Genomic DNA, 13,694 nt, shown 5'->3' with positions numbered 1-13,694 from the left:
ATTTTCCCCATAAAATATTTGTATAAATTCGTAATAAAATCATCAAGGTACACTGTCACTTTAAGAACCTTTGCACAAACCGGAAGTGGTACAGTGAAGTTTGGAGTATTTCTACCAGGTTCGGTGCTCAGAGCAGCAGAATTTCTTTCAACACTTGTTTGTGCCTCAAGGATTTTACTGCTATAACCGAACAGTTAATGTTCATTGGTTCATTTGTCCATCTTGACATTCGCTCCGTCTAAACGATGGCCCATTACGAAGAAGTAAATGTGCATGGCTATGATGAATTCTGTAAGGCTGTGTCTGACAGGAAAGGAAAGGATATTTTCGCTTATTTCTCTGGTGATAAAGACGCCCAAGGAAAGAGCTGGTGTCCAGACTGCGTGACAGGTAACTTTATTTATTGTTCCATCGGGAATCAAGGTAGATAACATAACCGTTAAGTGCTTGTACTTTAATTTTGAGCAGATCTGATTGAGATTTTTGGTCATGTGACCTCATGTTAGCAAACTTTTCATCTGTGTGGTAGTGACATGGATGTAAACTGTTTTTACCTTCAAGGATTATGGTGCTTGTTTATTTCAAATGTGCTGCACTGTTACTCAAGCCAAGTGTCTCTTCTTTACTCCCAGCCGAGCCAGTTGTGAGAGGAGAGATGACTCATCTTCCTGAGGGCTCTGTCTTCATCTACTGTCAAGTTGGACAAAGAGCCTAGTCAGTGTTTTACTCTGATTTGTATGAATGTTTTATTTTGTAACTGTTCATCATGTCAGCACCTTGAGTCACGAAGATGACTTGTGTGGTCACAAACAGAGAGCAAAATGTAAGAGCTGCAGCTAACAGTTACATTTATCTGCTGAATGTTTCTTATGGCAATCAGAATTAATACCAATACCAATTACCAATGTCAGTTATCAATTAATCAGTTAGTTGTTTTGTCTATAAAATGTAAGAAAATAGAAAAAAGAAAAGAAAAGAAAAGAAATGTTGTATTAGAATATTCAGATTAAAGCTGAAATCAGAGAAATTCTTTCCTTTAGACTATTACTCAAATTGATCAAGCAGGTATAAAGAAAATAGCTGTCAAGAGGTGTAATAGTTGACAACTAATTGATGAATAGTTTCAGCTCTATGATGTAGTGCCTTTTAAATTAAACTTACAGTTTAACAAAAATCCAAACACTCTAATTTATATGACATTCAAAGTACAAAATGGAAAAACAAGTAATTCTTTGTATTTGTGAAGACACTAACCAGTAAGTATGGATACTTAGAAGTGATCAGCAAAAAATTACACATTTTCTGTTGGTCAGCTTATAGTTTCATCAACCGATCGTTTCAGAATTAAGAGAAAAAGGTGGATGTTGTTATAAAAATGTCTCTTCATTTTTAATTTATCGGTTACATTTTTTTTTTCATCAGATTTTTTTTATGTTGGAAAAGCTAAAAAAATCCTCTTCAGTCTTTCCAAGTCTGCGCTTTAAAAATGTGTCTAATGATGTTTTTTCATGCTTCAGTTGGAAGGATCCAAATAACGACTTCAAGAAGACACTGAAGCTGACTGGAGTTCCCACTCTGCTGCGATACGGCACGGTAGGAATAACTTTACTTGTTTAACAATTTTTAATTTGAACAGGATTAGTTTAAGTTGAGTCTTCTGTAAATGTTTCTGAGGTAAATGTATATCAATGTGATAGTACATTTCAGGTAACGTTCAGTTTCTTTAATATTACTATAGTTACACTCATCATGAGGGTACATTCACCTGTGCAAATGTTAAATGTGACCCGTCTGTAAACCTGTTTCAGCCTCAGAAGTTGGTGGAGGACGAATGCATGAAAGCGAACCTGGTGAAGATGATGTTCACTGAGGACTGAGCGACTCTTCGCTGCTCACGTCAGTCAGCAACATTCAGCATTTCTTCACTGTTAAACAGTGAAATGTCACATCATTCTGTTTCAGCTCCTACTGTACTTTCAAATCAGCAACTGTGCAAGTTTACAACCAAAACATCCAGCATCCTCTGTTATATTCAGCTATTCACTGAAACCATTACTGGATATCTGCAGTAAACAAAAAGGCTGAGTGGATGTAACGTCTTCATTTCTACTTAATGTGCAATCTCCTAATCCTGTTTAACTGAGTTTGACACATTTCTTCAATTGTAATGTCATTCTCAAACACTAGTTTATTATATGAAAAAAAATATCTTGGGATGATTTGTTTATTGTGATCATTGTGTGTGATTTGTGTTGCCTTACAGTAGGACTCAAATAAAGTGGCACTTGATGAAAAGCGTCTGTGGCAGAAGAAATCGTTCTTTGTGTTGTCTGCTGACCCTGATGAAGGACAGAAGCTTAACCCTCCTGTTGTCTTCACATTCTGTATACACTCCTTGTCCTCGGGGTCAAAAATGACCACCCACCCTCACTGAAAATCTGAAATAAAGCAATTTCATTTCATTTTAAATGCCAGATCTATTTTGCTTGAAGACACCTGTCATTCATTCATCAGAAACTGTGTGTCTGAGTTTTCCCTTTTTTACAGTGCAGAGAGACATTCTGCATTCATTCAGTGGAAACTACTCGTTTTTATTTCAACACAGCTGTCATATATGTTTTCTTTACTAAAGTACATTGTTATAATATCTTAAGGTGCTGCAAACATTTTCTTTCTCAACAGATAGTACTTGTATAGCCCAAGAAAGTATCACATGTGCAGAAAGTAGTTCTGAATGCAATTTATTTAAGGCATTTGCAATAATAGTAAAATATGATCAACATAAACCAACAAGATCAATCAGCAGTGTGTGTGTGTGTGTGTGTGTGTGTGTGTGTGTGTGTGTGTGTGTGTGTGTTTGTAGCCTGTAACAGACTCTGTGACCCAAAGACAGTCTTTGCACCCAAGTGGTGTACAGCTTCAATGGAAATATGAATAAAGGCAATATTTCCCTTTTTCTAATTTTAGGGTCACTTTGTGTAAAGTCATAAAATTTCAATTTGAAGCATTTAAGGCATTTAAGGCATTGACCCAAACAATCAAGTGAAACAATAAAATAACCAATTTTCAGTGTATTATTTTTATTCAACATTTGTCGGAGCTGTGGCTGTTCCCTCTTATGAACACTGGGTGGCAGCACATCCACAGAAAAAGAGTGTTGCCTTTTTTTTTATTTAATTTGCAGATTTTTGTTCAGAGTTGTCAAGTGAAGCTAATCAAATTAACAAACCCGAAGTAATTCAACACAATAAAATGCATTTCTTGGTCACACTTAGAATCAAGCTGCTTTAAACCTGAAGTTTAGGAGACGCGAACACATGTCAGCTCAGACAATTGTAAATAAAAAATCAGCCGCGTGTGTTCTTTCAAAACACGTCCAGCATCCACACACTGCAGTGATGAAGTGTGATCTGTGTGGTTATGATAAGCAGATGTCATGTTGAAAGTAAAAGGCGGTGTGTGCAGGGAGAGAGAGAGCGCTGCCCGCTGGTGCAGTCGGGGCTTTTAAGCGGAGCGCATTCCTGCACAGCGCTCACACACACCGGAGGACGCGCCGCGGTGAGACACACACCGCAACGCCTCTCAGGGGCCGGAGCTCACCTAGAAACCCTCACAGCGGAGGTGGAGGAAGTGCTGGCTGTCGCCTGAACACAGCGGGGTTTTCTTTTCTTTTTCTTTTTTTTTTTGTTTATATATATATATGCACAGCAGCTTCGGCTGAGGGTCACGTTGCGTTGTGTCTTTCGAGGACTGTACGCCGCGATGTCGGAGTTTCTGGTGGGTCTACTCGGGGAGCGGCTCGTCAACAGCGAGAAAGCCGAGGTGGACGTGCAGTCGCTGGGCGCCAAGCTCTCGCTGGTCGGGCTCTTCTTCGGATGCAGCCTGAACGCCCCGTGCAAGCAGTTCAACGGCAGCCTGTGCGAGTTTTACAGCAGGTTCAAAAAGACGTCGGAACACAAGGACAAATTGGAAATCGTCTTCATCTCGTCGGATCAGGACCAGAAACACTGGCAGGACTTTTTGCAGGAGATGCCATGGCCCGCGTTACCTTTCAAAGACAGACACAAAAAGGTAAGCTGGTGATGAAGGGGACGCTGCCGGGTCTCTGCTGGCCGCCTGAGGAGGCTCTCTGTGGGCTTGGTGGCCACAGGAGAAGCCCCTGTAGGCCTGTATGTCTGCTCCTCCTGTCACTGCACAGGTGTACATGCTTTCAATGTGGGTCAGCACATTAGTTTCTGCACACTAATCATTAATCTCTTTTAAAATCAGATTTAAGACTGGACTTGTGTCACCTGCACATTATCTGCATAAATCAAGCAAATACACTTTATTTTTTTTCTATGCATGTTTGTGATAGTGTACAGAAACAATACATTTCATTGAGACAGTTTTCTTTTTTTCTTTGCAGCCAGTTAAAAAAAAATAGAGCTTTCCAGAGGAATTAATTCTCTAATCATGTTTCACCTTTTTTTTGATGTTATCGCTCAGAGCCAGAGAAGCAGCCATTTATCATCTGACTTCATTTAACAAGATAATCTGAATGTTTCAGGACAGACAGTCCTCATTTATTAACAGAAGAAGAATCATAAAGAGGCTTAATTGCCTTTTGTCTTCTCAATTCTGCCCATATTATTTTATTAATATTATTATTATTTATTTTATTTATTTTTTATATCTCAGAGCTGTTATTGTTGCTTCCATCAGACCATCCATGTAGCTGCCAGTGTGTGGCCTTTACTCAGCCATCACCTCGCCAGTAATATTACAGGTTTCCTGATGTTGTCAACGATGCACTGTTTGGATGATTCAGTGATTTAAAAAAAAAAAAAGAAGAAGAATCATAGTTGTCTAATTGAAATCATTAGAAAACTTGTGTAAACATTTGCTTTGCATCAAACAATAGACAACAAAAACATATTTTTATTTTAGGGTGTTTATTATATTGTTGAATTACAACATTTACCCCCTCATAAATGACTGTGATATTTTGCCGAATTGTTTTTTTGAAGAACGTTTCATTTTAAACACACACTCTTTTAATTTGTGAAAACAATTTAAATATAAATCCATGTTGACTTGAAGAGCATATAAACATATACAGGTATAGTTTTAAAATAATTAAACTTAAATGTATTCTTGGTACATTAGATGTGCGCTATATAATATTACCTACAATACAGGTAGCATGAAAATAATACGTAAGCACGTATGTATACCTTATATTGGCATGTAGTGTACGTAAACATACACACAACAATTAGCTGTTTTATTTCTGTGTTCAACTTCAGCAAAATCGTTTCCATCCTTACTGAGTGAGACAGTTTCTGATTCTAATTCAGCAATCAGTCCCAAACATCTTGCGGGTAAATAACTTCTTCTCTTGCAAAATAAAAGAATACAGCTGGTGGAGGTTTCATTTCCCAGTTAGTGATGTTTGCAGCTGCACAAACATGGAGCAGAGTCTTCTTCTGCATTGTGTGTGTGTGTGTGTGTGTGTGTGTGTGTGTGTGTGTGTGTGTGTGTGTGTGTGTGTGTGTGTGTGTGTGTGTGTGTGTGCTGCAGGATGTCAGTGGGTCACCCTGGTGTCCTGTTTGCATCACAGGTCTCTCTCTTTTTTTTTTATTTTTGTTAATCTAAATGTAATTGCAGATGGGGCGTGCACAAACACACTGTGGTCAGTCAGCTGTATTTGCGTTGCATCGTTCATGCATGTCAGTGAATGCTGATTTCATTTGCTGTCCAAATCATGCTGAAGAGGATTTTGACTCCCTGCTCGTGAAGATAAGGTCTGATTTACACTTTTAGAGGAAATATTATCCCTCAACCTGCAGCAAGTACAGATATTTTATAACCTTAGTAATGTCATTTTTAATATGTGTATAAAACCGCAGTGGCCTAAATTGTTGTGTAGCCTGCATGTTGGTTGTGTTTTTTTCCACACTGAGTCACTTCACCCTGGCTGGTCTTTGTGTTGCTCAGGCATGACTCGGGCTGCATCATTGTCTTGTAAATGCTTTCAGATCGCCGCTGATGATTTCCGTTACACCTCATAATGAAGTCCAGGCGTGAATGAGGCTGGGGGATGACAGGGGGGGTGTTAGGCGGTTGTCCTGTTGTTGTCTGGGGCGGAGCACATCCATCTATCCATCCATCCATCCATCCATCCGTCCCTCCAGCCATCCATCGTCACAGTGCAGCATTATTGTGTCCTAACGGCTCGAGGAAAATGTCTGTGGCATCAACACGAGCATTGTTCGGGCTCCTGTCAGTCGATGTATCGGCTGTGTGAGGGAGCAGAGCGTGCGCCTGGTTTGCCAAGGCCTGGCCCAGTCTGGGCTTCGTCCAACCTTTCGGCCTGTTCTCTGTCACCATTACACCACAGCAGCAGTGAACGTTTGAGTCAGCAGCTTTAGTACAGTTACAGTGCTTTTATAAATGTGACATCTCCAGAGGCGTGCAGAGCGTGTCGTCACCACTCATCCTCCATTAGTTAATTCATGATTTATGCATGCAGACATTTAAATTTTATTATAGCGGTGCAGCTGTGTAGGCTGGAATCTGTGCACTCATTCACACCACAGCCTCGTGTATTTACCACAGTGGACATTTTTTATATATATGTTTATATATATGTATATATGTATATATATATATATATATATATATATATATATATATATATATATATATATATATATATATATATATATATATATATATATATATATATATATATAATGTTTTCTATTCACAAGTTCTTTAATTTCCTTTTTTTCCCTACTGGCTTTTGTTGAATTAATTTGCTGCTGATGAGCAGAAAATTAAGCAGCCACGATTTTGATAATCGATTCGTCGATTCAATCATTTTCTTTCATGCAAAAATGGCAGTTGTGGGAAATTATAATTGATGTTTTTTTGCTGCGTTATGACATTTATTGATACAAAACGAATCATAAAAAAGTGTACTGCGTGTAATTGGCAGATTAACTGATAATGAAAATTAATGTCGCATTCATAATTAGATGTGTGCAGATTTATGTGTTGTGCACAAAATTGATTTTTTTAGAAGATAATTATTCGTGTCTAATTCAACCACGAGACTCATATTTCGAAAAATCGGGAAGAGCAAAGATGGCTGCCGACAAGGAATGGACAAAGTCAGAGTAGCAGAGGATGCTGCTGCTGGAGACGTCCCTGAACATTAGAGTCAGTGAAGAGGCTCTCCTGCACAGTATATGTGCCGCACACTGACCTAATTGCGGAGCGATGTTGACCCAGTGGCGGTCCGTGTTGATGTTGTGGGTCCGCAGAGACTTAAGTGGCCCTCTCACCTCTCCTCTCAGGCTCTTTTCGACTTATGACTCCAGCCTGAGCTCATCTCCTGAAGGATGCAATTTCTCCTCAATCGCGTCTTTCAGAGCCTCACCGCCCACCTAAGAATCTCCCACTGCACCTCCTCCTCCTCCTCGTCCTGCCCTCTCTGCTGCTCCTCCCTCCTCCTGCCCTGCACTGACTTGGCTGTCCTCTTTTCTTTTAATACTCAGGGGTTATCCAGGCCTTTCCCGTTGCAGGAAATGTTTGTTATTAGATCAAGAAGGGATAATATTCTTGATTAAATACAGAGAGAAAAGAAAAGTCTGGTGTTGTTAACTTAAAGTCGAGGCCAGACTTCATTTAATCTGTCCTCGCTGAGGCTGGTGGAAAGTCTCTTGTCGCTGTCCAGTGGTTTTATAACCAACATAAATAGACTGAAAGGTGGAATTGGCCTTTTTTTACTTCTTGGTGCCAGTGGATGTAATTCTGTTGTTTCCTCCTGTGCATATCTGAGGAAGAGGATTACGGCCACTGACATATTTTTTTCTCACAATTCTTCACTTTAATCACTTCAATTAAAGTCACAGGAAAAAGTCTCGGAAACTTCAAATCAGAATTATGAGATTAAAGTCTGACTTCAGAAAAAAAGTTTGAAATCTGAGGGAAAAAATGCCTTAAATGATTATTTATTTATCCTTTACAGCGGCCCTAGTCCTCTTCTGTACATGTCTGACTGAGTTTGTTTTTAAAAGGTTGCACATGGGTCGATTACACGTTAATGGAGTGGAAAAATGTCAGTAGTCGTTCTTATTTGACATTTTCCACTCCTTATGCTGTGTCACTCTTAAAGCCAGACAGGCTAAGAGGTCAGAACACTGTTTCTGAACAGCATGGAGGATATCCACAATGTTTGTCTTGTGGGACCTTCAAATAGCTCGAGCACAGCGAGTGGACGTCTGCTTGTTGCACAGGGCGACGGCCCAGCTGTCTTCTGGCCGCCTTGCTGGCACTGCCTTACATGGACTTGTGCAGCAGGAGTGAGAGAGTCCCGTGTAAATCAATTAAAGCCTTTTGGCCAACGCGATGTGAAAAACCCCGACTTGACCAAACGGGGGGGAACACAAGCCGAGATGCTGCCAGAGCTGTTGCTGCTGGAGTGTGAGAGTGGGGGGGGGGGGGGGGGGCGCGATCATGTCGCAGGGAGAGAAGGGCCTCTTATTCGAGGTCCTCCTGGTCGGCGGTTCTGCTCTGTAGCCGGCCTCCAGAGGCAGGACGCCCGCTCACTCGGCTGCCGGCCAGCAGCTAAGGGTGCAAAGGGGCTTCAGAATGGACGCCTTTCATCAGCGTATCACAGATCTGCTGAAAACTGCAGTGCAACCTGCCCATCATAGCTCCTCGCCCTGTGACAGTAAAAAATAAATGAGCTGTTTTATCTGCAGCTGGTAATTCTCTCGTCTTGATCCGTCAGGGTTGGGTTCAGGTTTTGTGGGCCTGTCCCGTCAGATGTTTCCTCCTTTGTTGTGTTCGCTCGCACAGTGTGGGCTAATAACATCGACGGAACGTGACATTTTCGAGGCCTCTGTGATGTGGGACATGTGTAATCGAGAGCTTAAGAGTTAATTGTAGGATGCAGGGAGGAGGATGTGTGCGTCACATGCTCCAGCTCATGGGAACAAACTTCATGTATGGTCTGAGCAGGAGATCAAACTGAAGTCTTTAAGATCACCAGCAGGACATTTCTGAAGCTGATCTTAATTCAAAGACAAGTGGAAGTAAAATTAATAGATCTTCCTGTGACTTCCTCTCAGGAAGATTATTTAAGGATGGTGTGTGTGTGTGTGTGTGTGTGTGTGTGTGTGTGTGTGTGTGTGTGGAATGAAAACTAAATCTCTCAATGCAGTAGCCCCTAAATGAACTGAACTGGAGTCAGCAAGAGTGGTCCAACACGGCCTGCTCCATTATATAAAGCCGTGAACCTGAAACAGTGGCTGTCGCTTTTAGATTCCTGACTCTGATCAAAGCACAGAGGGTTTAGTAGTAAGTAAGTGAGTACCCTATTATGAAGTTGGCTCAGGGACTAAATGGAAAATAAGCTGATCCTTACTTGAAGGCTTTTGACCTCAGCAGATTAAATGGCTAGTGAAACTCTGAAACGACTGTTGAACTGTTTCACGTCGGTTGAATACTGAAGGAAGAGCCAGATTGAGCGCTATTGTTCTTTGCATCGTAAAATAAGAATACATGATTGCACTTTTTCCCCTGATTAAGTTCTCTCATGCAGGAGCTGGGTAAATGCAGTGGAATTAAACGTTTTAAAATTCATTTTAAGACGGTCTCTTTCCTTTTTATTTTCCACCAGCCCCACAATGGTTGTCAGAAATGCCCAAGACGTATTTTGACAGCATGTCTTTTGAACAGAACAAGCTTAAGGAGAGTAACGTCACTCCATTCCAACCTGGCAATTTAGGCCCGCGTTACACACCAAAACAGTTTTTGAGGGATTCTAATAAAAGTAAAAAGTGGAACAACCAACTCTGTTCTTTTTGACCCAAAGTCTGCCGAGCAGGGCTGAGTAATATTTCAAAGAAAAATTGAAGCGGATACTGAAATTTAGTCGCTGCCATAAGCATGTCGAAGCCACACATCCATCCCTACTGCCATAGTATGATGTAGATTTAATTCAGGAGGCTGTGATCCATACGAGGCGATATCAAAGCTTTCACTCCTTTTATCTTTTTATTATGTTTGCATAACTTATCCTGGCATCTTGCAGACTTTTCCCCCACTCCCAGTTTAGCAAATGACACGTATTATTCACACTTACTTACTTACTCACTCACCCTTGAGTCTAAGTCCACGTGTCTCCGGACTGTGATGGGAAGTTTTCTAATTGCCAAACTCAACTGTGATGCTTTGCGGTTTCCCGGCTGTACGTAACGCAGGAGGCACTTTCAGTTCCTACAATGTGGCTCAGCTCTAAAAAAATACTTTGACGCCTGCCTTCGATTTATGTAAAGGCAGCTGTGTGTTTGGCAAAATACCTGTAACTGGATAGTAATCTTGTTTAAATTACATATTATGACTTCTTTATTACACGCAATGAACTACAGGAAGCGCTTCAGGCATTCACGAGGCATGTACGTGATTACAATCTCTGCATTTTGCGCCTTCAGTTTAGTCGTGTGGGTTTTTTTTAACGACTGATTGGATGTTTGCCATGTTTGTTTTGTGTCAGCCTCGACATCGGCTGTGAATATGGATCACGTCAGCTTTAAAAGTTGTATCATTTGTTTCCTATTAAGGAACTAACAAGACATTGAGGGGTGTTTACTGTTGTCAATGTGCCTTTTTGTTTTGCAGCTATTCATACATTCCAGTTCACACCAGCAGGTTTTTGTCCTGCGTTCACTTTTGTAAGGTGACCCCGCAGAGTCCGTTACCTTGACTCTGGCTTGAAGTGTGCGTTCCTGGCCTCCATGCCGTAGTTTAATGTGACTCCATTGTCCTGCAGCTGTGAGGCCTTGTTGCCGTGCGCCATGTTTGACAAGAGCTTATGTAAAGAATGTGGGCAGACACCTGCTCCGCTGAAGCCGTTCGGGACCAGAGGGCATGGAAGCCGAGTGTGTTTGTGGAGGCTTGGCAGTACCAACTGTTACATCTCACACCACCGAGCTTGTGTTACTGTCTCCGTTCGCTGCCCATTGTGTCCTCTTTACTGGGAGATCTGTAATATTATGAGAGGCGACAATAGAGGATCTAATCAGAGGTGAAGTTCAGAGGCTTAAGTTACCCAAGTGAGAGTTTAGGGAACAGTCGCGCTGTGTGTCTCGTAAAAAAAACAAAACAAAAAAAAACACTCCTTCTCGCAACCCAATCTGTTTCTACTTCCGTTATCTACACGTTAGGAGACAATACATAAAAGCTGTAAGGCTGCAACCTCTGTCTGCAGCTCATGAACCAACGAAACGATACTCTGGGATTGACTTTTTCCCTCTTTGTCCCCGTGGTTCTCCAGCCGGACTGCTCCCGGACGCCGTGTGGTTTTGCAGTCAGGACTTTCCAAAGCGGAGTGACGTTAAAGATAATAGACATGGCTAATGTGTTCACCGCAGTGTCTGCGGGAGCTCTCGATGGGAACAACAGATGATTCATCTGCTTGCGTGCATTATCCCCAAACCAGCCCAATTGTCACATAGTTACCAGTCAAATCATTCAGGCCAGGGCAGCCTAAAGTTCAGCATGACATGACTTTTGGATTTTACTGTTGACAGGAAAGCAGCTTATAACAAGCTTATTTCCATCCAAATAAGCAGATGGTTGTTATTCCAATTCATAAATCCACCATCATCTGTTATGTCTATTTTTTTTTTATTTTTTATTTTTTTAAAAGGCTACTGCTGTCATATCCGGAGAGGTTTGTTCCTCCTTTTCCCCGAGCTGAGAACACTTCATGGACGGGTTGTTGTGCCTGGACCCTCCCCCACTCAATCCTCCGGTCTCTAATTGCCCCACACCGCAGCTCGGCAGCCCTTTCCAACATAATAACAGCATAACCGCCCCAGGGGCATCCTGCCATCCAGAGCTGTCTTTCGTCTTCCTTTTGTTATCTCCTCATAGATTGAATGTTGGCTCTTTGTGATTGCCCAGTTTCCCCCTCATAATCACCACTGATCATATTTCTTAGGCTTAAATGAAAAAGACACAGTGACGGATACGTGCTTTTGGACTCAGTACAAATTCTCATCTTTATCTCTGACACTCAGCGAAACCTATCTCCTTCAGGATATCTGCTCTATCAGTGAGTGGCAGCATTGATTTGATGTAAATTTATTCATAGTGTGAAAATTTCTGCCGTGACAAGTTTCCCCTTGGACGATAACCCCTTCCCTTCCATGTGACCACCGCCTGGTGCTCAGGATGGCTGCACTGCTGTGCATATGCAAGCTGCAAACCCCCCCCCCCCTCACCGTGGCGTTTTCATCCAAGTGTAAGTGCTCCTGCAGCTCCTGCTCCTGTCTGAAAAGAAGACCGCCATACAAAGAGACCCACTGTCTCAGCGTGCGGCATGGCACACTGGCACCAGCCCCACTGTATTAGCCGTTGCATGCGGTGAATGGATTTTTATCGAGCAAGCCGACAAGCATGCGGTCTGAGAAATCAAGCTACACTTTTCCCCTCTTCGCGAGGCTGTTTTCTGTAGTGTTGCCAAAAATAATAACAATAATCCCATCCCATTTTGTGCAATGTCTAATGGTGACTCCCAATGACTTACCAGGGGGTATTTCCTGCATTTGCCAGGTGGTGCATGAAAAGATTGTGGAGTAGCTCTATCAAATGGTTAAACAAAAAAGAAAAGGATTTACTTAAAAAAAAAAAATGTTTATATATCTTTGTGATGTTAAAAGTAATGGCTAAAAGGTTGAAATAGTTAGCTAGTGGATATAGTTAGCTGAATGTAGGCTAATGATATAGTTAGCTAAAAGTAGGTCACTACATATAGTTAGCTAAAAGTATGGTAATGGATGTAGATAGATCAAAGTAGGCTACTGGATATAGTTAGCAAGAAGTACATTACTGGAAAAAGGTAGCTAAAAGCAGGCCACTGGATATAGTTAGCTGAATGTAGGCTAATGATTTAGTTAGCTAAAAGTAGGCCACTGGATATAGTTAGCTGAATGTAGGCTAATGATTTAGTTAGCTAAAAGCAGGCTACTGGATATAGTTAGCAAGAAGTACGTTACTGGAGATAGGTAGCTAAAAGCAGGCCACTGGATATAGTTAGCTGAATGTAGGCTAATGATTTAGTTAGCTAAAAGTAGGCCACTGGATATAGCTAGCTGAATGTAGGCTAATGATTTAGTTAGCTAAAAGCAGGCTACTGGATATAGTTAGCTGACAGTAGGCTAATGAATAAACAGTCCTGATAATAGATACACATTGAAAATAGTTAGCCAGAAGAAGCATTTAAAGTACTTGGGTAATTGGGTTGAAATGGTGAGGCTAGTAAGATTTTTTAAAAAAAAAAGTGTTTAGCTGAAGTGCTAGATTAAGTGTAGTGTTGCTGTATCAATATCTCATGTGTTATCGTTTCACTTTCCTGTACTGTTACTGTGCGTCCATTTTGAAGTCAAATGAAAGTGAATGATTTGGAACATGATGGGTGACATTGCAGAGCTGGGGATACGTCCAATAAAAACGTTTTTGGTGAGGACCTGACCAGTAGTTGTGTTTTCACAAAGCCAGAGAGGAAAGAGAATGGCAGTCACTCCTTCAGGCAAGGAGAGCTCTGTACGTGGATGGAGAAAATGCTCCGCTCTGCTCCTGTGGGCTTTGTGGTTCTCCAAATGCTGCCTGACAGAGCAGCATCCAGCCCACATCTT

At 41.4% G+C, this 13,694-nt stretch overlaps 2 protein-coding genes and 1 long non-coding RNA gene across 3 annotated transcripts in view; 2 read left to right on the top strand and 1 right to left on the bottom strand.

The window, feature by feature from the left end:
* Positions 1 to 78: 78 nt before the first annotated feature.
* Positions 79 to 2,300, top strand: txndc17 (thioredoxin domain containing 17). Its single transcript, XM_037077931.1, has 4 exons — positions 79 to 390; positions 633 to 714; positions 1,518 to 1,593; positions 1,809 to 2,300. Exons 1-4 carry the CDS (start codon positions 246 to 248, stop codon positions 1,875 to 1,877), a joined length of 372 nt encoding a protein of 123 aa, XP_036933826.1. The 5' UTR covers positions 79 to 245; the 3' UTR covers positions 1,878 to 2,300.
* Positions 2,301 to 3,345: 1,045 nt separating this feature from the next.
* Positions 3,346 to 13,694, top strand: part of nxn (nucleoredoxin) — a 66,372-nt gene continuing 56,023 nt past the window's right edge. Inside the window, exon 1 of the mRNA XM_037084768.1 lies at positions 3,346 to 4,071. Within this exon, the coding sequence (XP_036940663.1) occupies positions 3,763 to 4,071 (309 nt within the window). The 5' untranslated portion in view covers positions 3,346 to 3,762. The remainder of the gene's footprint in view (positions 4,072 to 13,694) is intronic.
* LOC119011572 lies at positions 10,762 to 13,318 on the bottom strand. Its single transcript, XR_005072222.1, has 3 exons — positions 12,890 to 13,318; positions 12,587 to 12,641; positions 10,762 to 11,038 (listed from the first exon to the last, which is right to left on the bottom strand). It is a non-coding gene; the product is annotated as an uncharacterized LOC119011572 (long non-coding RNA).

The sequence above is a fragment of the Acanthopagrus latus genome, chromosome 2, assembly GCF_904848185.1.
Source record: "Acanthopagrus latus isolate v.2019 chromosome 2, fAcaLat1.1, whole genome shotgun sequence".
Taxonomy (NCBI): domain Eukaryota; kingdom Metazoa; phylum Chordata; class Actinopteri; order Spariformes; family Sparidae; genus Acanthopagrus; species Acanthopagrus latus.
This window is presented reverse-complemented; position numbering and strand designations above follow the sequence as displayed.